This window comes from Polyodon spathula, chromosome 43 (assembly GCF_017654505.1).
Source record: "Polyodon spathula isolate WHYD16114869_AA chromosome 43, ASM1765450v1, whole genome shotgun sequence".
NCBI lineage: Eukaryota > Metazoa > Chordata > Actinopteri > Acipenseriformes > Polyodontidae > Polyodon > Polyodon spathula.
In genome coordinates this window covers 1,441,475-1,468,802 of record NC_054576.1, presented here as the reverse complement: position 1 = coordinate 1,468,802, position 27,328 = coordinate 1,441,475, and the positions used below count along the sequence as shown (strand labels likewise).

At 42.0% G+C, this 27,328-nt stretch overlaps 1 protein-coding gene across 5 annotated transcripts in view; it reads left to right on the top strand.

Annotated features, from left to right (window-relative positions):
- The window catches only part of si:dkey-96f10.1 (6-phosphofructo-2-kinase/fructose-2,6-bisphosphatase 1), a 44,592-nt gene extending 19,159 nt beyond the window's left edge, over window positions 1-25,433 (top strand). For 4 of the 5 annotated variants that reach the window (XR_005948073.1, XR_005948072.1, XR_005948071.1 and 1 more), the window contains 12 exons: window positions 478-544; window positions 2,616-2,690; window positions 3,293-3,349; window positions 6,298-6,419; window positions 7,506-7,713; window positions 7,996-8,142; window positions 8,788-8,892; window positions 10,529-10,658; window positions 14,422-14,484; window positions 14,994-15,058; window positions 17,866-18,343; window positions 22,201-25,433. Coding sequence is in view for 1 of the 5 variants with exons in the window: in XM_041236987.1 (XP_041092921.1) it covers window positions 478-544; window positions 2,616-2,690; window positions 3,293-3,349; window positions 6,298-6,419; window positions 7,506-7,713; window positions 7,996-8,142; window positions 8,788-8,892; window positions 10,529-10,658; window positions 14,422-14,484; window positions 14,994-15,058; window positions 22,201-22,260 (1,099 nt within the window). In the remaining 4 variants the exon portion in view is untranslated. The remainder of the gene's footprint in view (window positions 1-477; window positions 545-2,615; window positions 2,691-3,292; window positions 3,350-6,297; window positions 6,420-7,505; window positions 7,714-7,995; window positions 8,143-8,787; window positions 8,893-10,528; window positions 10,659-14,421; window positions 14,485-14,993; window positions 15,059-17,865; window positions 18,344-22,200) is intronic. The other variant, XM_041236987.1, reaches the window with a different exon arrangement.
- Window positions 25,434-27,328: the final 1,895 nt, after the last annotated feature.

The window sequence follows — 27,328 nt, the reverse complement described above, 5'->3', positions numbered from 1 at the left end:
CTACCAGTAGTTGTACGTAGTAGCATTCATTCACTGATTCAAACGAAACTGTCGTTTTCCTGCCCTGGCTGCCTCCCTTTCGCATGTTACTGCCTTGTTTCTGCCCCTTCAAAATGTCACAAATACTGGCTGGGGATTGGTCAACAGCTTTCGGCGGCCCCTCCTACGCCTGCGAAACTTCTCTCCTCCCCTTTTGCGGATTGGAAATGGCTAGTTTTGTTTTTGTGACAAAGAAAATGCGATATGGAAACTAGCGATATTATCCCATTTTGCAAGAGCGATCGGGGTTTGATTTGCTCCAGAAACCTAGTGTAGTACTTGATCTACAGCATGTGAATTTTCCAAATTTGCACACTCATATTCCTAGAAATAACAGTATTTTTAAAACAGTTTCAAGTGCTTTTGTGCAGTGCTTCTTAATCTTGGAATGACTAATTTAAAAAACATCCTCCAGATGATTTGACTTGGTATTTGCAGGGCGTGTGCTGTCACAGCACTCCATGATGTCAATGCCTACCTTACACAGGAGCAAGGACAAGTCGCGGTAAGTGTGCAACAGGAAATAGGGGACCCTTCCTTTATTTAATAGGGGGGAATGAGCCCTATAATAACCCTATAATTATTTCCCACATATTTCTTCTTTGCTACTAATACAACCTTGTTGTGGACTCTTTGCTGTCTCACAGTGTAGAGCAGAGCAGTGCAATGAGCAGCACTCACAGTGTAGAGCAGAGCAGTGCAATGAGCAGCACTCACAGTGTAGAGCAGAGCAGTGCAATGAGCAGCACTCACAGTGTAGAGCAGAGCAGTGCAATGAGCAGCACTCACAGTGTAGAGCAGAGCAGTGCAATGAGCAGCACTCACAGTGTAGAACAGCAGTGCAGTGAGCAGCTCTCACAGTGTAAGCAGAGCAGTGCAGTGAGCAGCTCTCACAGTGTAGAGCGGAGCAGTGCAGTGAGCAGCACTCACAGTGTAGAGCGGAGCAGTGCAGTGAGCAGCTCTCACAGTGTAGAGCGGAGCAGTGCAGTGAGCAGCACTCACAGTGTAGAGCGGAGCAGTGCAGTGAGCAGCTCTCACAGTGTAGAGCGGAGCAGTGCAGTGAGCAGCTCTCACAGTGTAGAGCGGAGCAGTGCAGTGAGCAGCTCTCACAGTGTAGAGCGGAGCAGTGCAGTGAGCAGCTCTCACAGTGTAGAGCGGAGCAGTGCAGTGAGCAGCTCTCACAGTGTAGAGCGGAGCAGTGCAGTGAGCAGCACTCACAGTGTAGAGCAGAGCAGTGCAGTGAGCAGCACTCACAGTGTAGAGCAGAGCAGTGCAGTGAGCAGCTCTCACAGTGTAGAGCGGAGCAGTGCAGTGAGCAGCACTCACAGTGTAGAGCGGAGCAGTGCAGTGAGCAGCACTCACAGTGTAGAGCGGAGCAGTGCAGTGAGCAGCTCTCACAGTGTAGAGCGGAGCAGTGCAGTGAGCAGCTCTCACAGTGTAGAGCAGAGCAGTGCAGTGAGCAGCTCTCACAGTGTAGAGCGGAGCAGTGCAGTGAGCAGCTCTCACAGTGTAGAGCGGAGCAGTGCAGTGAGCAGCACTCACAGTGTAGAGCGGAGCAGTGCAGTGAGCAGCTCTCACAGTGTAGAGCGGAGCAGTGCAGTGAGCAGCTCTCACAGTGTAGAGCGGAGCTGTGCAGTGAGCAGCTCTCACAGTGTAGAGCAGAGCAGTGCAGTGAGCAGCTCTCACAGTGTAGAGCAGAGCAGTGCAGTGAGCAGCACTCACAGCTGTCCAGTATGACTCTATCCCATTCAACACTCTTGATGCTTTCGAAAAGACTACAAAAAAGGCTAGTTCTTGTTAGAAGCAAGTACAGTGAAAATACAAATCAATTCACACATGTTCAATTAGCACATAAACACTCAAGCTATGTTATTTACAGTCTGGATAAAGAAACTGCAATTTAAAAAAAAAACATTATTTACAGCTACGTAGGTCTAAATGTCCAATTTTTAAAGAAGCACAAGTTGTAGCAAACAAGACATCAGGTACTACAGTAAGTTCTCAGTTTGCTTGCTTTGCCTTCAAGGAAGTGTGTTACCAATTTACTTCCTTGGCTATTTCACCCCAGCAATGTCTTCTGGCTCAAAGCATGACTAGCTGGAAGCATGTCAGTCAAAAGGGGAAGCAGCTGATTGGTTATTGACAGGAAAGGAGTGGGTGGGGACAATTTCACCCTCCAGGTGACCAAGGAAGTGCAGGACAGTCTGAGACTATGGCTTGCAACATAGTTTTTTTTTTTTTTTTTAACCTAGTGTAATACCTGGTGTTTTAAAATGAAAATGCTTGTTTGCTAAAGCATGTGTTTCGTTAGCAACTGGATTATTTGCACAGCAGAATAATACAAGTCATCAGGATGGGGTTGCAGGAACCAGACCTATAGATGCAGTCCCGTAGTATGGAATGGGTTATCTAGCCATGTTATTGAGCCAGAACCAGGGTCTTTTAGGGGAGTTTTGAGATCAATCACCTGCTAGGAGTCAGACAAGCTTAGATGTTTGTAAAAATATTTGCTTTGCGCAAGAACATCTTTCATTCACAAATGTTCTAAATCTTTTTTTCTGATTTGAATCCCACAGGTTTTTGATGCCACTAACACTACAAGAGACCGCAGGGAGCTGATCCTCAGCTTCGCCAAAGAAAACGGCTACAAGGTAAAACGACACAGCACTGGGGTGGGACTGTAAGCGATGAACAATTGTTGAACAGTTGTTAAATGTTCCTGTATAGTTAAAGTGTACTGGTGGATCTAAAAGCTGTTGCCATCACGATCCGAAGTACTGTGCTATAAAAATACATGGGAAAGGGTCTACATTAGAAAAAGCGTCTTGTCAGCCTTTAGATCAGCCACCGTTGGGTCAAGTGTTGGCAGAGTATTGGGGGTAGCGCTGAATAGTCTACTAGCTGAAAAAGTAAAGTGACAGTCGACCTCAGGGTCTGTTCACCTGACTGTCAAGTGAGCAATTTCAGATGAAAGGAAGTGTAGTTTTAGAACATTAATAAGTCATTTTTTTAAAAAACCCAAGCAGTTTTACGACATAGTGCACAGACAGCAAAGTGTTACTTTACGAAGGAAGCACCAGCCATTATGAACTGTATCTCTGGTGACTAGTCAACCTGTTTGACTTGTTTTTACTTCAGCTGTTCCTCTCTACAAAGGTATAAATACTGTCAAAATCGGCACATAAAATGAGTTATTTTACTGTGAGTGTGTTCGCTAGAGACCTCACTAGTCTTTTATTCTTTCATGTTTCAGGTGTTTTTTGTGGAGTCCATTTGTGATGATCCTGATATTATTGCTGCAAATATAACGGTAAGCACACTGCACCAGAAGGGGCTGTATGATTATTATTCCTATGCCTTGTGGGGAAACTAAATAGGGCACGTGCTTGAAGCGTCAGTATTTCACATGTGTTCCACATCTGGTACAAGAAACCCTTTTCTAGTTTTGACAGCTGGTCGGTTGAGCTATTTAATGCTGTATCTTGGGTGTGTAAATCAATGAAACTATACATGGTGTTTCTAAGATGCTGTTTTATCAACACCTGTAATGTGTCTACTCGGAGTGGCTATGTATGTGACCGATATACCTTATTGATTAAGTAAGTTGATTTATTTATTTATCCTTACCGTTTATCCAGCAGGATCTGGGTCTACAGCAACGTTAGTTTATTGTTGAACAGAGAAGATTGGTTCAGGGATTGTAGATTCTCCCAAAGTTTTCGTACACTGTGTTGTATTGTGCTCTGTGTGCAACCATTGCAGGTAGTGTCAGGTGTGCTGTTCGGTGTGTTGATGGGCAAACAAATCCTGTTCACCTGCGGGGGGGCATATCAGCTTCAACCTCCGTCTCGATCTTCTGCCTGTCACTCAGCAGTGAATGCCCGCACCCACACGGCAGACGGCTACTCTGTCACAAGCATTAATACCCTGTACCTTTCTAAACAGGGAGAGCTCTGTATGAAAGCTGAATCTCAAAACTGTAATTGTGTGAATATAATAATTGTTACAGCTGTATATAATGGTATTTAAAACAGGATTTTTACATCTTACTGTGGTCCCACCAATCCGATCGGTAACGACTCGTGAAGCATTGCTAAACTGGAGAGGTTTGTGGTTATAGTGTCCTCTTGTAGATGGCTGTTGTCTGAACTGGAGCGTGCTTCTCCAGGAACTGTTAAATTCCAGCAAGCATGTATTTCTGTTTTACATCTGGTTACCTGGAGGGTGAAATTCCTCCCCTACATCAGGTTGCATTCCTGTTATTAATGAACCAGCTGCTTCCCTTTTTCAGTGACGTGTTTTCAGCCAGTAATATAGACCCAAAAGACCCTTTCTGTAACCTGACATAGTACCAGTTTGAACATACACATTCATGTTTGCTGTAACGTTCTTTCAGACCTGAGACCTGTGTAGCTAATGGAAACGCAGAACGGCTGGGAGAAATGGGGCTATTTTTGTTATGACTTTGAGCTGTGAGTTCCTTCTCTGTGTTTTTGTTTACTTTTTGCCTCCTACGCGTGTCGCTAATGCTGGTCTGTCTCAGTGCGTTGTTATGAGTATTTGAATGTCATTGTATTCCCTCAGTACATTGTTCCCTTTCAAGTACGAAATGTATCCATTACATAATGGGTTAACTCTGTTTACCTGAGAATTCGGAGACTTTCCAAAGCTGTCACGGAGTGACAGTCGACGTCATCACGCCAGGCTCCGCCCCTCCTGGAAGAGGCCAGCCTCCGTGAAGACGATTGAACAGTGCCTTTTTCGTTTTCTACCTGCAGAGAGACTCGTAGTTTTCAAACAAATTCATTGAACGTTTTTTAAAACTTCTGTAATTCAATTGTGTGTTTGCTTGCAGAATTAATCACTGAATTATTTTATAATTTAAGGTTTTGAGTGTGTTTTTTGAGTCCTTGTGGCGTGCTGGGAGCCTGCTGCTTGTGTCTTGTTTCACTCCAGCTGGAGCTGCATCTGAAGAGATTTTTTCAATCTGTCTGGGCTGAGATCGTCTCGTATTAGTGCTATCGCAGCTGAGGTACTTAGTCTGGGCACTTGTGTATTGTGTGTGTGTATAGTATATATTTATTGTACAGTGTCTGTTGTTGCTGGATTATTTGTATTGTGGTAGGAACTGCCTGTGTGTCGCTTTCTCCGTTGTATTTCTTTTCCAGGTCCTACATGAGTTGCTGATTTTTCAGCTAGCAGCATTTTCTGGAACCAGATTGTGTTTGCTGACTCATGCTCCTGGATGAACGCTCTGGTGCTCAGCTGGTCGGCTACACCAACCGATCCATTGGCAGGAGCCTTCCGATCGGAGAGCTTGTCTCTGTGTTCATGCCGCAGCGGTGGGCAGCTTTTTAGCTCCGGCTATCAAGCAGGCACATATATGCTTTGCTGCAGTACTCCTGTTGTTGTTGTCAGTGGTCTGTTTGGTTGCTTTTATCCCCGGCTGCTACCACCGCCATTTCCAGCCCTAGCTCTGCACTGACACTGTGCACCACACCAGGTCGCAGTAGCCTCAGTACCCTGGTACCGCACCAGCCTGTGCACCGAGCCGTGGCTGCACCAGCAGCACCGGCCCGTATATTACACTGGTACCGAGATGTGCACAGCACCGGTCCATCCACAGCACTTAGCAGTGGTAGATCCAGGACGAGTGCATTGCACTGTGTCCTGTGACAGTACCCCGTTGAGCTGCCTGTCGTTGCCATGGATAGGGTATCCACAACTCTCAGCCTGCACTAAGAGCTGTGGTTACCCTATCAAAAAAAATAAAAAATCTATAACAAATAATCTATATTATGGCAGCCTCAGTCATTCTGCAAGTAATGCCCTTTGCGACGGCTTGGGTATAATTACCCATTATATAATGGATACAGGATACAGTTCGTACTTGAAAGGGAACTTTAGGGTTATCATAACCCTGGCTCCCTGAAAATGAAATGTATCCATTACAATCTTCGGTCGCTGCACACCTTACACTCAGCAGGCTGAAGAAGAAAAAAATTGACTGGCACTGTTCAACTGTCTTCACGGAGCCTTGCCACTTCCAGGACAGCGTTGGAAAGTCTCAGAATTGCGATAACCTAACGTTATGAGTATTTGAATGTCATTGTATTCTCTCAATGCGTTGTTATGAGTATTTGAATGTCATTGTATTCTCTCAATGCATTGTTATGAGTATTTGAATGTCATTGTATTCTCTCAATGCGTTGTTATGAGTATTTGAATGTCATTGTATTATCTATGTTTTGTATAAAGCAAGTGAAGCTAACAAGCCCTGACTATGAAGACTGTGACAGGGAGGAAGCCTTGGAAGACTTCCTCAAGAGAATCGAGTGCTATAAAACCAACTACCTCCCTCTGGACGACGAGCAAGACAGGTAACTGGGGGTTACAGCAGAGATATAACTCAACAAGCGAGATGGGTAACTGGGGGTTACAGCAGAGATATAACTCAACAAGCGAGACGGGTAACTGGGGTTACAGCAGAGATATAACTCAACAAGCGAGACGGGTAACTGGGGTTACAGCAGAGATATAACTCAGCAAGCGAGACGGGTAACTGGGGTTACAGCAGAGATATAACTCAACAAGCGAGACGGGTAACTGGGGGTTACAGCAGAGATATAACTCAACAAGCGAGACAGGTAACCGGGGTTACAGCAGAGATATAACTCAACAAGCGAGACGGGTAACTGGGGTTACAGCAGAGATATAACTCAGCAAGCGAGACGGGTAACTGGGGTTACAGCAGAGATATAACTCAGCAAGCGAGACGGGTAACTGGGGTTACAGCAGAGATATAACTCAGCAAGCGAGACGGGTAACTGGGGTTACAGCAGAGATATAACTCAACAAGCGAGACAGGTAACTGGGGTTACAGCAGAGATATAACTCAGCAAGCGAGACGGGTAACTGGGGTTACAGCAGAGATATAACTCAACAAGCGAGACAGGTAATGTAAAGTCAAAGTAATAGTCCTATTTTAAACATGATTTCATATCACCTGACACCTCGCTGTCTTTGACTGTAATGTCATCTGAGTTTTTATTCAGTGATAGACCCAGCAGCAAAACTTAAATAAAAACACTTCAACATTAATGCTCCCCCCACCCTAGAATAATCAATTAATCTCAATCAACATTGATGTTGCCCCACCCCAGAATAATCAATAAATCTCAATAAACATTGACACACCCCGCCCCCCCCCAGAATAATCAGTGAATCTCAACTTAGTGAAAACAGCCAGCCAAAACCAAAGTCTGCCATCTGATTAATTCACAGAGCTATGGAACGATGTGTTTTATAAGAACATTTACAAACAAGAGGCCATTCGGCCCATCTGAGCTCTTCCGGTTCCTAGTAGCTGGTTGATCTCGGGTCTTGCACCAGAGACTGTCCTGCTCACTAAAAACATAGTTTCATTGGAAATATCTCATCACTGCTTTGTTTCCCCCCCACTTCAGGAGCCTGTCCTACATTAAGATTTTCAACGTAGGCAGCCGCTACCTAGTGAACCACGTGCTGGACCACATCCAGAGCCGCATCGTGTACTACCTGATGAACATCCACGTGACCCCGCGCTCCATCTACCTGTGCCGGCACGGGGAGAGCGAGCTCAACTTGATGGGGCGCATTGGGGGCGACTCCGGTCTCTCCGCGCACGGGAGCAAGGTGAGCAAACACCAGGGGCAGTGAGAGCTCCAGCTCGTTGAAGACCCTCTTCTCAAACTGCCAGCCCACTTCATTAAAGACCTCATCCCCTCTGGAGAGCAGGTTCAGAATGCAGAGAGGCGCTTGTCTGTAGGGAATGTGATCTGCTTCTCCATCATGCTGATGGCTCTCTTTGCTTGTTTCATTTTTCATAAAGTGTGAGCTGAGTTATCCGAATAGAGCCTGTAGTCTTAATGTGCAATTCCTCTAAGCCTTGTTCTCCCTCCCTGTCTCTCCTCTCAGTTTGCCCGTGCCCTGGCTTCATTCATCCAGGAGCAGTCCATCAAGGACCTGAAGGTGTGGACCAGTCATATGAAGAGGACAATCCAGACTGCAGAGGCTCTGGGGGTCCCATACGAGCAGTGGAAAGCACTCAATGAGATTGATGCAGTGAGTGCAGGCCTCAGCTTATTCTCAGTGAGATTGATGCAGTGAGTGTGGGGCTCAACTCATTCTCATTAGATTGATGCAGTGAGTGTGGGGCTCAACTCATTCTCAAAGATATTGATCCAGTGAGTGCGGGGCTCATTCTCAATGAGATTAATACAATGAGGAGTGAGTGAGTGACATACAATTAGTCATTTTTATGTGAGCTGACTGACAATATGCCCTTGAAAGAAAACCATACAGTGCTTGTCTATATTTTGGATAGAACAGGACAGGATGGTTAATAATCCCCAGTGTTATTCAGGGAGGGCAGGGTGTGGAATGGGTTACTTAGTCATGCAGTTAAATCAATCAGTGTGATCCTTCAGGCTCCAACGTGACAGATTCTAAGGACTATTCACTACTGTACCTCCTCTTATTCTGAAATGTTCGTATGTTTTTGTAAGAGTAAGGTTTGTGTGGGAAATTATGTCTAGATAGAATTGTATATACCCAGAGTCTCCTGTATACCTTCTTTTAACTCAAAACAGAAGGGGGAGGTATAACAAATCTAATGTACAGCTTATGACATCGTGCGATTCCTCCGTTAATAATGTCATGTGATGAGATTTTTCAGGGCTGTTAATGGCTTCTCTCTCTGGCTGTAAGGGTGTGTGTGAAGAGATGATGTACGAGGAGATCCAGCAGCATTACCCTGAAGAGTTCGCTCTGAGAGACCAGGACAAGTACCGATACCGCTACCCGAAGGGAGAGGTACGTGAGCCAGGATGAGACGCAGACTGATCTGCACTGGGGTCCAGCTATAGACCCTTACATCTCTCTCGCTGGTTAGAGTTTCCACTGGGAATGGAAATCTCACACATGCATTGAAAGAAGCTCTTGTTCTGTTTTTTTTTTTTGTTTTTTTTTACTGTTGTTAGATTTGTGCCAATAACTCTTAGCTATAAAGGTTACAGGTACATGTCATACATGAAATGAATGCGCACACACTAGGCTTTCATAAAAAAAAGTCCAGATGCTCGCCCAGTGTAGCACAGATAACAAAACCACAGAAAAAAACATTTAAAAAAAAATTATAAAATGTATTTTAGGATGGCCAGCTCAAATCTGTACAATGAAACTTCAAAATGTAGGGAGCATGGACATTTTTGTTTTTAACTAATTGGATAATAAGTAAAGGAATTATGGCCGTGTATACAAAAGGACCAAAAGCAACCAAACAAAAAAACAATTAAACACTGAAAAATGTGCAAAATAAAAACTAAAATATATGTATTTTTAAAAACCCATTCAAATTATTCATGCCAGGGACCATGATCATGTGGTTCAAGATGGAGCTATTCATAGTGGCTTCAAAGCCCTGCAAGGTGGCAACCATGGCAACCTAACCCTAACAGAAGACACAGTTGCGAAAATAGGTCTGCGCCTTCAATGTCGCCATTTCTTTTGTTTTGTAAAGATTTTGTGTGAAAATGTTTGTTTTCTGCACTGAGGTAGGTCTGTCTTACAGCGCAGCAAAACACTGTCTCGTTCACGGCTCTCTCCTGACGTAGTCCAATCCTGGAAGTACACGAGTAGGACCTCGTTTTGAAGCCCTCCTCTTTTGAACGGTGCCCCCGCCACAGGGCTGTCTCTTACAGGGCCTGAGTAAAAAGGTTTAAAGGGCCAGCTGGATTTTTAACGTGGGGCAGACCCCAAAGTGTTTACGCACTAGTGAGATCGTTGCGCTGTACTGGGTCCCGCGGTGGTGGGGTTGCGCTGTACTGGGTCCCGCGGTGTGGGGTTGCTGTAATAGACTCGCTGTTATGCCCTGAGGAAAATATAATGATTGACTCTTAACTCATCCACGAGAACACCAGTCAGCAAGATAGTATCTGGTGCGTACGAGATATTATTTTTAATTTGATTTCACAATGTCCTTTTAGAGGTTCTCGTAAGATACCAGAGGTCATTTATTTATTTATTTATTGTCTTTATTCTGGCTTTAACCAGGATATGTAATGTGTCCATTGCCTCTTGGGTAGGTTGTGGTAAAAAAAAAATAATAATAAAAATAAAAAACAGCAAGGTACTGCAAGCTACCGAAATGTACATTAACTGCACCTCTGCAAGACATATACAACAGCAGAGCCTGTCACATCCAATTCAAGAGTCCATCAGAGGTATAAAATCATCTCGGAGGGAGTCGTTATACGGCATTGCAGTTGCTTTGTTAACATCAGGGCATTATAAAGGAACAACGTGGGGTACGTCAGTGTGTCTGAAACACCACAGTAAGTTACCGCGCCTTTACTATACAAAGAAAAGCCGTGAAAGTGATTACAAAGCACTGTAATATGCAGTAGTTGGTCCTCGGCTGTGCAGCGTAATGACCTCTTATGTGTTTCAGTCGTATGAGGACTTGGTGCAGAGGCTGGAGCCTGTGATAATGGAGCTGGAGCGCCAGGAGAATGTTCTCGTGATCTGCCATCAGGCCGTCATGAGGTGTCTGCTGGCCTACTTCCTGGATAAGAGTGCAGGTATTTTAGCAGGAAAGGACACCAGCATTGCTGGGATGTGTTACAAGGTAATAATGTGCCAGGGCATTGTTCGAGTGAGGGAGTTCCATTGTTACCGAGGAACACGTCGCAACAATGTCGTTATGACTGTTAATGTTATTTATTTGGCAGGCGCCTTTATCCAAGGAAACTTACAAGTGTTACAGGGCAGTACAGTGTTACAGTGCAAGCTTCATGTGTAAAGGCGGTATAGTTTACAGTAGGTACAATTCTACAAATTAGGATTACAGTGTCTAAACTAACTTTAATCGTTTTTGGACTTTTTTTTAATTATTTCTTACCAATACTTATTTGGTGGGTCAATCAATAGATTTTTATTTCCGTAAGCTTAATTCTTAAATGCGGTAGAAAAGGGGTCTAGTGTTTGTTGTCTGGTTTAATGCATGTTGATCTGTCGTTATACTATGTTTAAAAAAAGTCATTGTTTTAGAAGACAAAAAAGAACTGGCAAAAAAAAAAAAATGCCATATTTTGCTAAAAGTTGTTTTTAAAATCCAGGCTACCACTTGCGAATCCAAACCCATGCACAGGCTTAAAAAAAAACGTTTTGTACACAAAATTGAACATAATAATGCACTGTGCAAGAAATGAACACACAAACAACCCTCTGGAACTTTAATAATTGTATTTTTTTTTTTTTACATTCCCCTAGTCCCCTATAGTCCTCTTCAGCCACTGGCACTATAGCACACGGTACAGATGATCAATGAAGCTGTTGCACGGTCATCTTTGTTTTCCAGAATTCCCAAATTGAGTTAATCAACTCTAGACGTGTTTGATTAATATAACACATCATGTTTAGCATCCTGGATAGATGTTTTAAAGTTAGTTTGGTTAAAAAACATTTAGCTTTTTTTAAATGAACACATTCATAAAAACGAAAATCAAACCACACCAGCATGATTTTGGGGATAGGCGCAATCAGCATTCCCAGGACAGAGCTGTATTGTTTTCAGTGAATTTAAGAACTGGTCTGTGGTTTTTGTCATAGTGGGTGAACAGATCAATTGTTACACTGGTTAAAAGAAAAAAAAATGTCTGGTTTTGCATGTGTCTATGGAACAGCAGCCACAGTGTCAGTCTTTTATGTTAGTAGGGTTCAGTTACTATTAGTATTATATATATGCTCTGATCACACTCTTAAACTCAGTGGCGACGTTCCGGAGGACAGAGATGTTTGGGACTCCTGTAAGTGGACTGTTTGTGCACTGGGCTTGCAATGTATCCAGGTGACTTTTAATAATCAAGAAATTCACACAGACTCATTCAATTTGAAGTTTTAATGAATCAGAGTAGTATTAGTACCCCTTCGGTTTATTAAATGCTTAAAAAGGGATTGAGTAGTTACAGACTGCATCGAATCCCAGCTAACTGGCAATCTGGGAGGTCCAGTGCCTTAACAGGTATAATAGCATTAATACATTTATGGTTATAATATGTTTTGCCCTTAAGCTATGCATGCATAAAGCTAAAAACACCCACAGCTAAATCCTACCACATCCAATATATATCACTCTCCACAACTAAATCCTATACCTTATAGCAATGCATCAATATAAAAGAAATATAGATTCAAATAATGTCTTACCTTCCAATATATTGAAGTGTAGAATATAATGTTAGGACAGCAACTGTCTTCAAAGGCAAAGACTTCTAAATACGACACCCCAACAGCAATCAGCTTGATCAGAGGTTTTCAGAGCACGGATCACATCAGCTTGTAGTTAGCAAGCTGAGTGACACTCGACCAGGATTTGACCTCGGTTTTTATAGAGTTTTTGCTTTGTTTTTTTGTTTTTTTTTACGTTAGATATCTTAATTACAACTCATGTCCTTTGTGTGAATAACATTTTCAAAACACCCGGTAACTCCTTCTGTAAGATTAATTAGCCATCATCCCCTGGTCCGCCTGTCCTACATCTCCAAAATATGTAAACTTTTGAACTGATGTTATTCTTTCTTGGTACCAAGGAGTTCCTGAACTCATGTGAATGCATTGCAAGTATATGAAGAATACATATAAAGAGATGTGTTTAATATAGAACACCTACTTTGGTTTAATTATTGCAACCTGAGTTAAAAATATATTTCCCTTTTAACATCAAAAGACATCCTCCTTAGTAGGTTTGCTTTATTACATATATAGCTGTGGTTTAACAATTAACTAAAACATACTGGATAAAGGCTGTAGAAGGTTCATAGCAAACTCCTAAGTCTTCAATTATATATCAAATTATTTTCACTTAAATCCAGTCTATCAAAAACCTAGTCAACAGTCCCTATTCAATGCTTTAAACTAAACGTGACCTCCCATTTGTTTTTACCAAAATTCTGTTCAGACAAGTTCCAGATCACCTGCTTTCCAGCAAAGGTCATTCGTTGTGAACTGTAAGCATTTTCCCAGGCGTGTCGCATTCTTGCCAAATCTAAACATGGTCCTGTGCTATTGACCCACCTCACTTGTTTTACCAGGTCTTCGTTCATTTCTATGATTTAATGAAGTCATAGACAGACTTAACAGTTCTTCTGTTAAAATAAATAATAAAACATTTACACTTATATTCTGTTTGAGTTATTCTGGAATACCTGTGTTTAGCTTAAAGACTGCTTTCAGATCAAGCTTACTTCTCTAAATAAGAAACTTGACTGAGAACATTTCAGTTAATTAAATGAGATTCTCGTTTCTGCTTTTCTCCTCATAGCTCATTTCACGGGTGTTTCTTGGTCAGCGTGACCCCAACCTAGCTCCCTTTTTACTCAGACTTACAAAGATACAATACTATTTTTTACTGTTACAATGGAATATTGAATGCTCTCATATAACTGTAGGTTAATACAGAGCATATTATAACTTTTTATATGAACAGTGTGTTTTAACAATTTGTTTAGTATTTCTGCTGGCTTTGTAAATGTTCAATTTGTATCCCAAAGATCAGCCTGCTTCCAGTAGCTGTCACAGTCTTGGGTCAGTTTCTGCTCTCAGTGAGTCTGTCAAAGCCACCACAGGTGTGTCTTTAAAAGCATGATACCTGCAAAAACTTCAATCTTGTTAACAGAGCTTCCACCTCTACAATCCCATTCCCATCATCAGTGGGAAGACTTCCCAAGTAAAGTAAACTGTCTCTATCAAAGAGCCGTCCATCTCTGCAGCATACACCTTTCACTCAAAAAAGGTGAACGCACCTTGTAAAATAGATTCATTTGTGACGGGTGACTCGAGCTTGGCATGTCAAAGACGCGACTCAAGTCCCAATTGTTGTGATATTAGGAGGGGTAGAGTCGAGAGATCTACAGGGGTAGTATACAGAGTTATACTACACAGTTATTTATTCTTTGAAATAGTCTCTGAAAGGTGGCACTGCCTCCCAGCTGAATTAGACTCAATGTATGTGTCAGAGTTCAGTTCGAGCACAGCACATTACTGTGTTCAACCAGCTGGTCCAAAATCACTCAGATGGAGTCGTACTCTTAAATATCTAAAGCACCGCGTGAATAAGTGGTGGAGCAGCCTCACCTGGTAAGCTTGGGAGTGATTAGACGCTGCCAGCACACTCCTGCTAGCATTCTCGCAAAAGCAGAGGCTGCTGCTGGTTCCGTAGACTTCATTCGGAAAGCTTCATACTGTACATCTGTACCGTGTGCTATAATGCCCGCCTGCATTGTGATGTGTCTGTCCTGCAGCTTAATCCAGGTGTTCATTCTGTTTGTTTTTCTTTATTTTCAGAAGAGCTTCCTTATCTTAATTGCCCCCTTCACAGTGTTCTGAAACTCACTCCAGTGGCTTACGGTAAGAGATCTCCTGGTTCCTAATAAGAGGCCCTGTTGACTGTATTGTTTGTTCGGGTAAACACTTCTTGTTACAAATGCCCGTATTGCACATTATAATCCTCTTCAAGTGTCATAGTGGCAGCCTGCATTTTAAGCAGCATGAATCGATCCAGACATAACATAAATACCCGTTTGTGCACAGAAACTATTGCTTGTTAATAATTGTGTGAATATACTCTACAGCTGTCATTATCTATAGGAGACGTACCTTGCCCCTGCCGTCAGTTATCCAGCAGGCGTCTAGCTTTCACGAGCTGCCCGCTGCAGATTGTCACAAAAGTTCTTCTTTTAAGGCTGCATCCTGAGAACTGCTTGTCTGTTTTTGAAACAGAGTCAGTGTTTCTTAATTTTATTTCAACAGGTCGTGCAGAAATTAAATTTGTGAAGCTAGCAATGATTTATTTACATCCTTGGTGAAATTCTCTCTCTCTTTGTCTCTCTCTCTCTCTCTCTCTCTTTCTCTTGCAGGTTGTGAGGTGGAATCCATATTCCTAAACGTTGAAGCTGTAAATACCCATAGAGATAAACCAGTGGTAAGTGACAGCTTTAATTTAATATGAAAACACAGGTCCTGGAACTACGAAAATGAAAGAACATGGGTGTTTTTTAAACATTAAGACAATAACTCAGTCTACGGCTTCTATACAGCAGAAGCGAGTCTCATGCCCTGAGGGTGGCTGCTACAGAAAGAGAGGGCTCAATTTTGTGGTCAGCTCAATGCTTGTGTTCTAATGAGGTTGTGTAATGCACAGGTGAGACCACATGTAGCAGAAATTAAATAGTTTCCAGTCTGAAGTATTATTTAAGTTAGGAGAGATGAAGGACTTGCTGTGAACACCCACACTAGACACAAGAAAAGTTTAATCAGTAGCAGTAGTTTATTAAATACAGAAAATATGAGAGAGCAGAAATAAATCTTAAGCATATATGTATCAGAGTTAACCAATAGTATCAAACCTTCAATCTAACCTATCTAAATATACTTGTCTGTAGGTGGCATGTTTACTGAAAAGCTCTTTGTATACATAAAACCCGACGTAGTCTAACGTCTTAGTTACTTAGCAAGGTTCATTAAAAGTTCATCTTTGATAGTTATGTAACTATAATTGAGTGGCTCTAGTTATGTGTCTTGTGGAGAATGTCACACAAGATTTTACATATTGAAATGGTCTATGAAGTCCTCGCTGCAATGATTTTCAATCCCCAATGAATCAACGCAGTCTTTGTGGTGTTGTTCAACAACAGCTGTGGTCCAACACAGTCTTTTGGATCCTTTGTAATGCAGTAGATTTTGACGTGTTTGTCCAAACAGACCTGTTTGATGCAGGGATATGTCTCCTCCTGTCACGGTCTCTTTGTCCCTATCACCGCGGTCCTGGTCTCAGGCTGGCACCACCTCCCCTGTATATTATCTGCAGCTCAGGCCTGCTTTGTGGTTTCCGTCTGTCAAGGAGCAGCACCGTTAGGCTTTTGGAGTTTGAGAGCACTGTGCTCTTTTTGGCTGGGTTTATATAGTCTTTTACAGGTAGGGGTCTGTGGTGCGTTCTCCATACAAGGAGGTCATTCACGTTCGAACGGTTTTAACCTTTGTAGGTATAACAGCCTTTTCCAAGTATGGTTTGGTCCTTAGAAGTCCTTAACTGATTTTCAGAAAGTCCTGTTTCATAATAATTATTGCCATTTGAAACTTTGCCTTCACTTCTTCGAGAAGGCTCCTGACCGTGGCAATGCTTTCTGAGACCTTGTGTACCTGCAGCAAACAAACGCATGACCTGAAGTCTTTAGATTCTTAAAAGGAGTTGACAGTTAAACCGAACCAATACTTTTAAGTGCCTCACAGATACCAGGACCAGAGGACACAGTAGGGAATTAAGTGTAGATCAAGTGGAGAATTAGAATAGAGGGTAGAGACACATCTTCGCACACAGTGGTGAGGGGATGCAGTGGGTTACCTAGTCATGTTGCTGAAGGAGACTCTTCTTCACACAGAGAGTGGTGAGGGGATGGAATGGGTTACCTAGTCGTGTTGCTGAAGGAGACTCTTCTTCACACAGAGAGTGGTGAGGGGGTGGAATGGGTTACCTAGTCATGTTGCTGAAGGAGACTCTTCTTCACACAGAGAGTGGTGAGGGGATGGAATGGGTTACCTAGTCATGTTGCTGAAGGAGACTCTTCTTCACACAGAGAGTGGTGAGGGGATGGAATGGGTTACCTAGTCATGTTGCTGAAGGAGACTCTTCTTCACACAGAGAGTGGTGAGGGGATGGAATGGGTTACCTAGCCATGTTGCTGAAGGAGACTCTTCTTCACACAGAGAGTGGTGAGGGGATGGAATGGGTTACCTAGTCATGTTGCTGAAGGAGACTCTTCTTCACACAGAGAGTGGTGAGGGGGTGGAATGGGTTACCTAGTCATGTTGCTGAAGGAGACTCTTCTTCACACAGAGAGTGGGGAGGGGATGGAATGGGTTACCTAGTCATGTTGTTGATGCTGATCAGCAAGATGTTAGGAACGGGACAGGCTTAGCTGGGCTGAAAGGCCTCCTCTCATTCATAAATGTTCTTATTTGTGTTCTTTTATCCAAAACGACTGTAGCATGTTTTTTATACTGCACCTTTCTAGTATGAAAACATGATTGTATGTGCTGGGAAGACTGATCAGTCTTGGAGCATGAAGAGCACATCATCCTGTGTTAGTGGAGATGGTGCTGCACGAGTCTGCACGAGTCTGATCAGCCCAAGTTCAGAACCTGGTCTTGTTTTGTTTATTTCATTGTTCAGCCCCCACTCTTTTTTAAGAGTAAGTATCTTCACGCCATTTGAATCGCTTTCTATTTTATGGTGATTCTGGGTTTTGTCGCGCCAATATTGAGTTTTGACCATTTTTCTGTTGAGTCTGCCTTGAGCATGTCAGTAATGAACTGCCTTCCTCGTTCCTTTCACGTACCACAATGGGCTTTCATTTCACACCTAACCTGCATTTATAGTGAAGATATTCTGGCAGAATATCTGTTGATCTAGAGAGTAGATGGGGCTGGTAGGATTGAAAGGTCCATTGTCATGTGACTGGAATGGAATGGGGAAGGTTGTTCACCCCCTTGGGGTTCTCCAGTCAAGCTCAAAGTCAGGTAAAAACTGGCGCTACATAATCCAGAACCACCCTGAACGACTGCAAAAACTAAATTAAAAAAGCATTTCAAGTGCAATGTGAAACTACTTCCTCTTTGTGCGTCGTCTTCTGACTGTCTGCTTCAGTTTCCTCAGGGCCCTTATTCATTGTCCATTTCTCTCTCTCTCTCTCTCTCTCTTTTCCTTCATCTCCCCCTGAATTTGTCCTTCAGCCTCAATCTCTGTTCCATCCTCCTCGACTCACTGCCTTTTCTCCCGTTCCCTTTCGTGTTCCACTCTTCTCACTCTCACATATTCCCGTAGGTCTTGTTTCTTTTTACACTACTTATTGTATCTTTATTGTCCTTGTAGTTTCTTTCCTCATCTCCCCATCCTCTCTGATCTCTCTGTATGCTGTCCGTCTCCCCCATCCTCTCTGATCTCCCTGTATGCTGTCCATCTCCCCCATCCTCTCTGATCTCTCTGTATGCTGTCCATCTCCCCCATCCTCTCTGATCTCCCTGTATGCTGTCCATCTCCCCCATCCTCTCTGATCTCCCTGTATGCTGTCCTTTTCCTCCATCCCCCCCCCATTTCTGGTCAGAGCGATGCCCCCCTCTACTGCCACCCCTGAGCAGTACCCCTTTCCAGCCCTCCACCAACCAGACCTCCTAAACTAAAGGACCTGGGGAGGCAGGCTCCACCCTGAAGGTAACACTGCTGCACACACACGCACACCGACACAGACAAACACGCACAGATGCACTTACACACACACACACACACTCTCTCTGTGGGATTAAATAACTCTAAAGGGAACACTCTAACTTCACACTGTCATTATTAAGACAGTGGACTACTTCAGCTATAACACAGATGTGAAAATGTATCTGAAGTTTGAAACCATAACCTAATAGAAAAAGAAAAGGAGCATTTTTATGTGATTCACAAGAACAAAGGTCTATAAGATTGAACAACTGTCCATCTTTATTGGAACGAACATAGGGTACATTCTGCAACCCCCTTCCAATATACACCCTTGTAACATATTCTAGAAATACTGAGACTTTTAACATTATAATAATTGCACAGGTATTATTTTTAAATCAGACTTTCATTGCACAACAAAAACAGGAAAAAAAAAAAAAAGAATGTCTTGTCGCTCTGCTTGCGATGTGGCGGGTTTCAGAGCAGCGAAGGCAAAGTGATGAAAGCGGCTTGATCTGTACAGTGGTAGCTGCCCAATAGTGAGACGATTTGAATTTCTGTGGAGAAGTTTAATTGACAAGCCCGTTAAGCCACTTCTTTAGAGCTCTTCTGGCAGTTCAAGTAGACCTACAATGCAAACCTTTCAGTTGAGTGCAGTCCAATAAAAGCACCCCACATTCCTGTGTAGCAAGCAGGCCTTAAGAAAACATAGTAGGAACTGGGGGGGGGACCTAAAGAGGCATGTAAAATTCAGGTCTCCGCTGAGTGAACACAAAGGTGTTTGCACAGGAACCCTTCCTATTACCCCTGCTGAATCACATGGTCTGGATTGGACCCATTTACGCCCTTGGTTTATTTAATATCAGGTCTCTGTCTAAAGGCTTGGTTAATTCGTGATTCAGGATTATAACTGAAACTTGGCTAGGACCGAATGACAATGTTTCCCTGATTGAGGCTTCACCACCTAGCTGTTCTTTTTCCCAGAAAGCTCGCTCTGCTGGGCGGGGAGGGTACTGCACAAACTGACAGAGCTAGTTCAGCATTTGAGAGCTACCACATTCTGTCTTGATCCTACAAAACTATTAAAAGATGTTCTTAGTGTTATTAATACCCACATTTTAAGCATTATGAATCGTTCACTTTCCTCTGGTATCGTTTCCTCAGCTCTTAAGGTCGCTGTGGTAGGCTATACTTAAACACAATGTGGACCCTAAAGTCCTCAAGAACCAATATGCCAATCTCCAAGTTACCATTCTTAGATAAGGTTCTAGAGAGAGTTGTTGCAATTCAATCACAAACATTTCTAACTCTTAAAGGTATATTTGAGAAGTTTCAGTCTGGTTTTCGTGCTGCACTCCGCACCGAGACGGCTCTTATCAGAGTTGTGAATGGTCTGCTGATAAGCTCTGATTCTGGCTTTCCATCAGTTTTAATTCTTCTAGATCTAAGTGCTGCCTTTGATACTGTAGACCATTCCATCCTACTGAATCATCTTAAAAGCACAGTGGGACTGTCTGACCTTGTCCTATCAGGGTTCAAATCTTATCTTTCTGATAGGTTTCAGTTTGTCTCTATTGGGGAGGCAAAATCAGCGTTCTCAGAAGTTGTCTGTGGTGTTCCACAAGGCTCAATTCTAGGTCACTTGTTTTCATTATACTGTTAACAAGTGAACTTCCATTGCTATGCTGGTGATACTCAGCTATATTTGTCCCTAAAGCCAGGAATTTCATCTGCATGGGTGTTATTAGCTCACGGAAATCAAGCATTGGATGTCACAGAATTTTCTAATGTTGAATTCTGATAAAACAGAGGTTATGCTAGTGGGATCACAGAACCAACTAAAAGGAAATGTGGGACTACACAAGCTTGACCCTTGCAGCCTCTCATCAAAACTTAAACTAGAAGTGAAGAGTTTGGGGGTCATCTTTGATCCTGATCTATCATTTGAGACTCATATTAGGGAAGTTACTAAAAAGTATATTTTTACCATTTGAGAAATATAGCCAAACTTAGACCAATTATTTCCGTATCTGATGTCAGAAGACTAATGCATGCCTTTGTTTCATCTAAAATTGATTATTGTAATTAACTTTTTTCTGCTTGCAGCTTGATTAGAATCCCACCACTAGAATTCTGGCTAAAACCAAGAAAAGTGAACATATTGCCCCTGCTTTGGCCTCTTTACACTGGCTCCCTGTGCACTATAGAATTGATTTTAAGATTTTGCTGTTAATTTACAAGGCCCTGAATGGATCAGCACCTTGTTATTTGTAGGAGTTACTGACCCCGTATCTTCCAAACCGCACTCTGCGATCACAGGATGCAGGGCTGCTGGTTATTCCCAGGGTCAACAAAAGAAACACAGGAGAAGAGGGCTTTTTCTTATAGAACTCCTAAATTATGGAATGCTCTGCCTTCGTTTGTCAGGGAAGCTGGGACCGCTACAGCTTAAGACTAACACACTTTTATAAAATGGCTTTCTTATCTTAGTGGGTTTAAATGTAACTAACTGATTCTGTATATGTGTGCACTGGTATGTAAATGGTCTGACTGTGGCAGTTGTATGAGTGACATGCTACACAAATGCATTGTGGTTGTTCTTTTTTTCTGTTATGTACTGTACAGTGCTTTGCATAGCTTTTGTTTAAAAAAAAGTGCTATATAAAAGCAATAGATAAAATAAATAGATGTAGTGACATAAGCTTCCTCAGTCATTGAAACCTGCCAGGACCCAAACTCCTGGTTTCTTAAAATCTAAACAAAGCAACAATGTGTCAGCGAGTGACTGGATGAAAAGCATTTCAGAGTGCCACCACCTGGTATATTAAAAAGCACAGTAATAAATAAGTATTCACGTAGGTAATGCTTATGTTTAGAACCTGTGCTTTTTTGTTTAGGAACAAGAAATTTAATCTGGCAAGGTGACAGAATTAGTGAAGATTAGTTTAGCGCTCTTGAGTTTACACTAGAAAAAACAGGAAATCGAATCTTTGATTAGTAGGGGCCTGTGACAGGCTGGCGAAATTATTCAAAATAATACTTATTACAAATAAACACAAAATAAAAGAGCACAAGGGCAAAAACAAAGATATTTAAACACAAATAACAAAACACAAAGCAAAAACTTACAAAAATAAAGGCTTCCAGGCTGGGCAATGCCTTCACCAGATCCACATAAACCAGCAGCACAAACACCAGCTTGCTTCCTCAGCTCCCTCCTCTCCCTAATGGGAAGCTGAGGCCTCCTTTTATGTCAGGTGGCTGGGTGCTGATTGATCGTTAATTATGCTAATCAACCCCAGCCACCTGAACACAATAAACCCAGGCAGGGAGGGGAATTTAACCCCATCTCTGCCAATTTATAAAGGGCAGAGCTCTGCTCTGCCACAGTGCCTCTCTTTGTACTAAACATGTTTAAGTATGATATCTGACTCCAAATATAAAATAAATTTAAACACAATCGATTCCGTCGCTCTTGACAGAAGAAGATTGAAGTACCACCATAATCTAAATCTAAATTTTCAAATGCTCTAAAGCAGCGCTATCTCTTTGAAGTGCTGCGGGTCTACTACGACCTCTTTCCAAGATACACCCTTAGTAACACATTCTAGAAACACTGAGTTATAACATTGTAGTAATTGTACAGGTGTTATTTTTAATCAGGTAGACTTTCATAACACAAGAAAACTGGAAAAATAATAAAGAACCCTTGGGGGTCTCGGCCCCTCTGCGAACTGCTGTTCACTCGGGTGTTTGATTTTTTATAGCTGAGGTAACGTGTATATTATCAACTGAATGATAACCCGTGAATCATAGTGTGAGCTACTCCAGCCTAGCCCTCTCGTCTGTTTCTCTTTCAGAATGTAGATGTGTCTCGTGAATCAGAAGAGGCCTTGGATACAGTCCCTGCACATGTATGAGAAGACTGAGCAAGGGAGCCAGTGAATGTCTGAACACCTGAACATCTCGCCCTTCATCTGCAGAATTATTTCTCATAGCCATGCTGGCCACTGTACCCTGGTATCTTTAAAACTATTAACTGTTGTATACTGTCATTCATTTGTACACAACGTTGTGTGAAAGAAAAGTGGACAATTACCAATGAGAAAATAAGCCAGGTCTTGTTGAGATTTGGGCAGTCATCTTCAAACCAGAAGTCACTTGGAACACAGCCAGTGTGGTCCTCAGGATGTTTAGTACTGTGGTGCACAAACTGGAACTCGCTTATATACACAGATAACATGTGCAGGAAATGTTTTTCAGTGCGAGAGGTATTATTGCTGTAACAATGTATAAACCATTTTAATGAAAGTTTTATTGTTAACCATTTCAGGAAGGATGCCCTGAACAAACTTGTTCTCATCCCCGCCACGGCTTTGAATGAAATATTAGAGGCATCTCATGAAAACGCACAAAAACGCAGCCGATAGCCACAACATACAGTTTGCCATGCTGTCCGATTTCTGAGGCTCTCAATAACTTGTGCTTGTGACAGTTTCGTCGTAACTGAAAACGTGCTTCACGAGATACAAGTGTAATCGCAACGGGACACAAGACCTGTGACCCTCCAGGCTTCATGGTAAATCAGAATGGCTATTTCAAGTTTCATTACAATGGAAATGTGGCTATATAGATACAGTAGAACTGAAGAATATTCACAAGTGAGGGGAAGCCATTTGGCCTATCTAAGCCGCCCGATCTAGTCGCTGTTTAAGTTCAAAACGTCGTCAAGTCAGATCTTAAAGGATCACGGTGATTCTGCCTCAGCGGCATGGCTTGGTAACATATCTTGCTTACGTCTCCACTTCATTTCCAGCTGTGGCTCCTAGGCCTGGTTTCTGGGCTGTGTGTGCCACTGACATACAAACAGTCAGCCTTGTGGACAGCCTCCGTACAGCCCCCAGATTATAATACACTCTCTGGACTCGGCTCTTGTCCTTACTTCAGTGTCATGAAACACTGCAGGTACATCTGCTGCAGGTGGTCATTATACTGTGCGTATGAATGTTATTGGATTGGGGTGAAGCTTTCAAGTGTTGCCTGGGTGCATCATCTCAGGGATTGGTCGCGATTGTCTGAATTTGATGACAGGTTTGTTAAAAGTGTTCATTGAATGTACAATCCGTGGAAACCCTCCCACTGGAGACATCTTTCAGGATCACTTCTTAATGTTTTATTTGTGTCATTTTTGTTACTCTCACAATTTGCAAAACGTGCAAGGGCAGGAATTAGAGTAGGGACCCACCTAGCTGTGCTTTACAATGGAAATGGCAGAGCTGGAATTTAGATTTAATCCAGGCCTTGCTACATATTCGAAAGAGACTCCAGTCGACAAAGCATTTTCTTCTGTTTACTTCATAGTTTTTCCCTCTGAGGTCATGATTATTCTTAGCAGATGGTAAGGTATCGTATTGAGTTGACCTTTTGATGCCATTGGAAACTCATCCGTAAATATGACCACGCATTATATCTGAATACAATAAAAGACACTAAACCACATTTCCACTGTCATACCCGTACGTATGGGGTAGGTTCAGGTTGGATACATTTCCACTGCGTCAACATCGGGAGAACACTTCCACATCTCTTATGTGTTTATGAGCTGCTGCTTTGCAAAAAATACTTTCTTTGAATCTTCAGAATAGACGCCCAAGATGATTAAATGTGTTTTGCCCAGTTACACCCTGGAGTGATTAGAGCATACTTGAATACCAAGCGCTGCTCATAAGCATATTGCACATCGGAAGGAGTTGCCCATGACTAGAAAGAATAATGTCGACGTCACAAGCTGCTGTTATCAGGACACTGCTCGTGAATAGTTTGTTGATTGCTGGCTCAATGTTTTTATCATATCTCCCATCTGCAGCACCACATGCTATCTGTATTTCTAAACTATTGTGCTATTTGCAGGTGTATAGCCCTGCAACACTGGATATTCTGGATGTTTCTGTGTTTCCCAGAGTACACCTGGGTATCACTTTGAGACACATCTTTGCGCAACATTTTGGCTTTGACCAGCTGATAAAATGAATAATTGTCTTGGTCTGTATGCTGTTCAATGTGAAAAGCAAAGAACACCTTAAACATTAAGCTCATGTCTGGCTTGAAAATGCCTTCAGACATTTTTTTAAAGGTACGTGCATCTGAAAATCTTGTAATCTTCTATAGTAGGATAGAAAACAATTAGAGGTAGAAAGTATGAACACATAACTAAGATTATATTGAACAAGATTGACTTTTCATTCCTTTTGAATGTAACTTTTTATTGTACATTTGAGATTGGGTTCTAACAGTAAATGAAGGGGATTATTGGGCGTGCATAATTTTTATTGAATTGATGAATGGAAGCAATAATTGTGGTGTATAATGTTTACTGTGTTGAACATACAGTAAGTCAGTAGTACCAAATGGTAATGTATGGCATTTTATTTTTTTAAACAAATATAGTATGGTTAAACCTTATAAACATTTCCCGTAGGAAAGTGTAATAAAGCACAGTGAAAGCATGGCAAATCACAGAGGAACATGGTGAAGCATATCACAGTAACATGGCCAACCATCGTAATCCCATGGCAAATGCATAGCATAGCCATAGCAAATGCATGATTAAGTGTAAAAATACCATGGCAAACCTTTAGAAGAGTAACCATGATAGAAGTGTTGTATTACATGACTGTACTGATTTTAACATGGCAAATTGATCCTGAAATGAAAGCAACGGCATGCATTGCTGATTTAGATGCAACAGGGCCTTGACAAGTATTTTTGTGTGTGAGCACTGATTACACACATAGATTACAGTCCTCTATTTTAATATTTTACGAAATGCCTTCGTTTACAGTTTTGCAATGCTACAGATGCACAGGAAAACAGAATGCAATTGGAGGTTGAGGTTTGCACACAGCATGTCTCTCTCTCTCTCTGGTGTTCTGATGATAGGAGATTGGCCAAGGTGATAACTGACTGGAAATCTGCGACTGTAGAAATGATTGCGCCATTCATGTGTCATTTTTGTATGGGTTAAATACCTTTTAATTTGAACTGTGTGCTTTTTATATTATGATGATAATAAAGGAAATCATTTTAAAACTGATGTTGTTTTTTGTAAAGTTATTTTACATGTATGAACAATATACCAGGGGTAGTTTCACTGACTCCTATCTCCACACCCACACGCAAACACAAAGCGACACAAATGCAGTTATTACACATGGGTTATTTACATTACATTACACAGGGTTCAAGGTTTTTTTTTCTTTTTCACTAGTCAGCCTTCTTTGCTGACTTGAGTTATTTCCCTGCGAAGGTGCAGACCTGCTGGCTGTGGTAGCAAACCCAAACACTGTTTCACCGCTGCAAAAACAAAGCAAACTAGCAAACAAAATGAAAGCACAAGAAAAGTTAAAATTGAAAAACATAAACACCTATACTATAGAAATTTTCCATGTAGTATTTTTACAGTGGGAAGGGGCAGGTCCTGAAGGCCTTTGAGTTACAGATAAAGCTCTATAAGAGCAACAGGGAGACACACACAACGCCTCTGCCTGTACTGGAGACTGATCAGGTCATTGAGTATTCTGATGCCTTGGAGTCTCAAAGGGGCCTAGAATAGCCTCCATGCACTTCAAAAGGGCATGGGGAGCTAGAGAGAGGCCAAACAGCAAGGCCCTGAACTCGTACGCTGTTCCCTGAAAGGTGAATCGCAGGTACTTGAATGCGCCTGTTTTACGGGGATACAAAACCAGGTATTTTTGAGGTCCATCTTGGTGAACCAGCTGCCTGGCCTGACTGGCTTAGCTGTTGCGTTGTCACATTTTGAACCTCCTTTAGAACAGGTTGCCCTACCTGAGGTCGAGGATTGAGGGAGTGTAACATGAATAGCCTGTTTTTGCAGCTGAGCTGCTGCTTAGTGAGACACCACAGCTGTGTCCTGCGAGTCAGTCCAAAACAAAAACAACTAAAAAAAGGTGTTTTAACAAAATCTCTCCTGCATTCTCCCGCTATTATAACTATTTTAGATAATTAACTGGATTAAGAAAGTACTTTGTTTTTTTCTTTATTCAATCTCATAAAACATTTTTAACTTATCAGAACAAAAATTCAGCAAATCTCAAAAGTTACACAATACAGAAGTACAAAAAATACATCATCTAAAACCAATAAAATCTAAGCATTAACAAAATACCAAGAAGTCAGAAGGGTGTCCGAACTATTACACTGTCATCTAAAGATACACATTACACCTTTTACAATAAACGTATAACTTCCTTGTGCAACCTGTCTTGTTTTTGTAGTTTAAATCAAAACATGCTGATGGATATTTACATTGTTACAAATGTCTTCCATGAATCTTACTTGCTGCTCCCTTCATAATGTGCACTTTTAACAAAACACTTGCTACAGTAACACATATTTGTATTTGTGAGATTTGCTTCTTCAGCTTAAAGAAATATGTTTGCAGGTCATGAACCACTGTGTCGGTCATGCTTGGCCACACATTCTAATCAGCTTTTCTGTCATTAACCAATCAGCTGCTTTCTCCTATTTCCAGACATGCTTTCAGCCAGTGAGGCGCAATGCCACAGGAAGTGAAGCAGTGACAGTTTTTAAAATGAAAATGCGTTTGCTGTAGCATGTGTTTCTGTGTTCAACAAGTCAGATTTTAAACGTATTTCGTTAGCTAGAAAGTAAGAAAGCACATACTGTATAGGGGAGAAATAAGATCAGATTAAGACTGTTAAAGTAAACCAGTAAGTACACTTTTTATATGTTTTCCAAAAAGATGGTACAAACAGCACTATAATAAACAGCTTGCATTCTATATCAATTTAATCACCAATTTGAAAATCTAGTCCTGGCTTTCAGAACCCCTCATTTGGACACACAAATGACCAGGAGCTGGGAGACTGAACAATCAGGCCCCTGCTAAATCTGCTCTGAACTGAAAACACGCTGTGAGTAAGTCTGTAGGGTTACTAACAGGGGCTG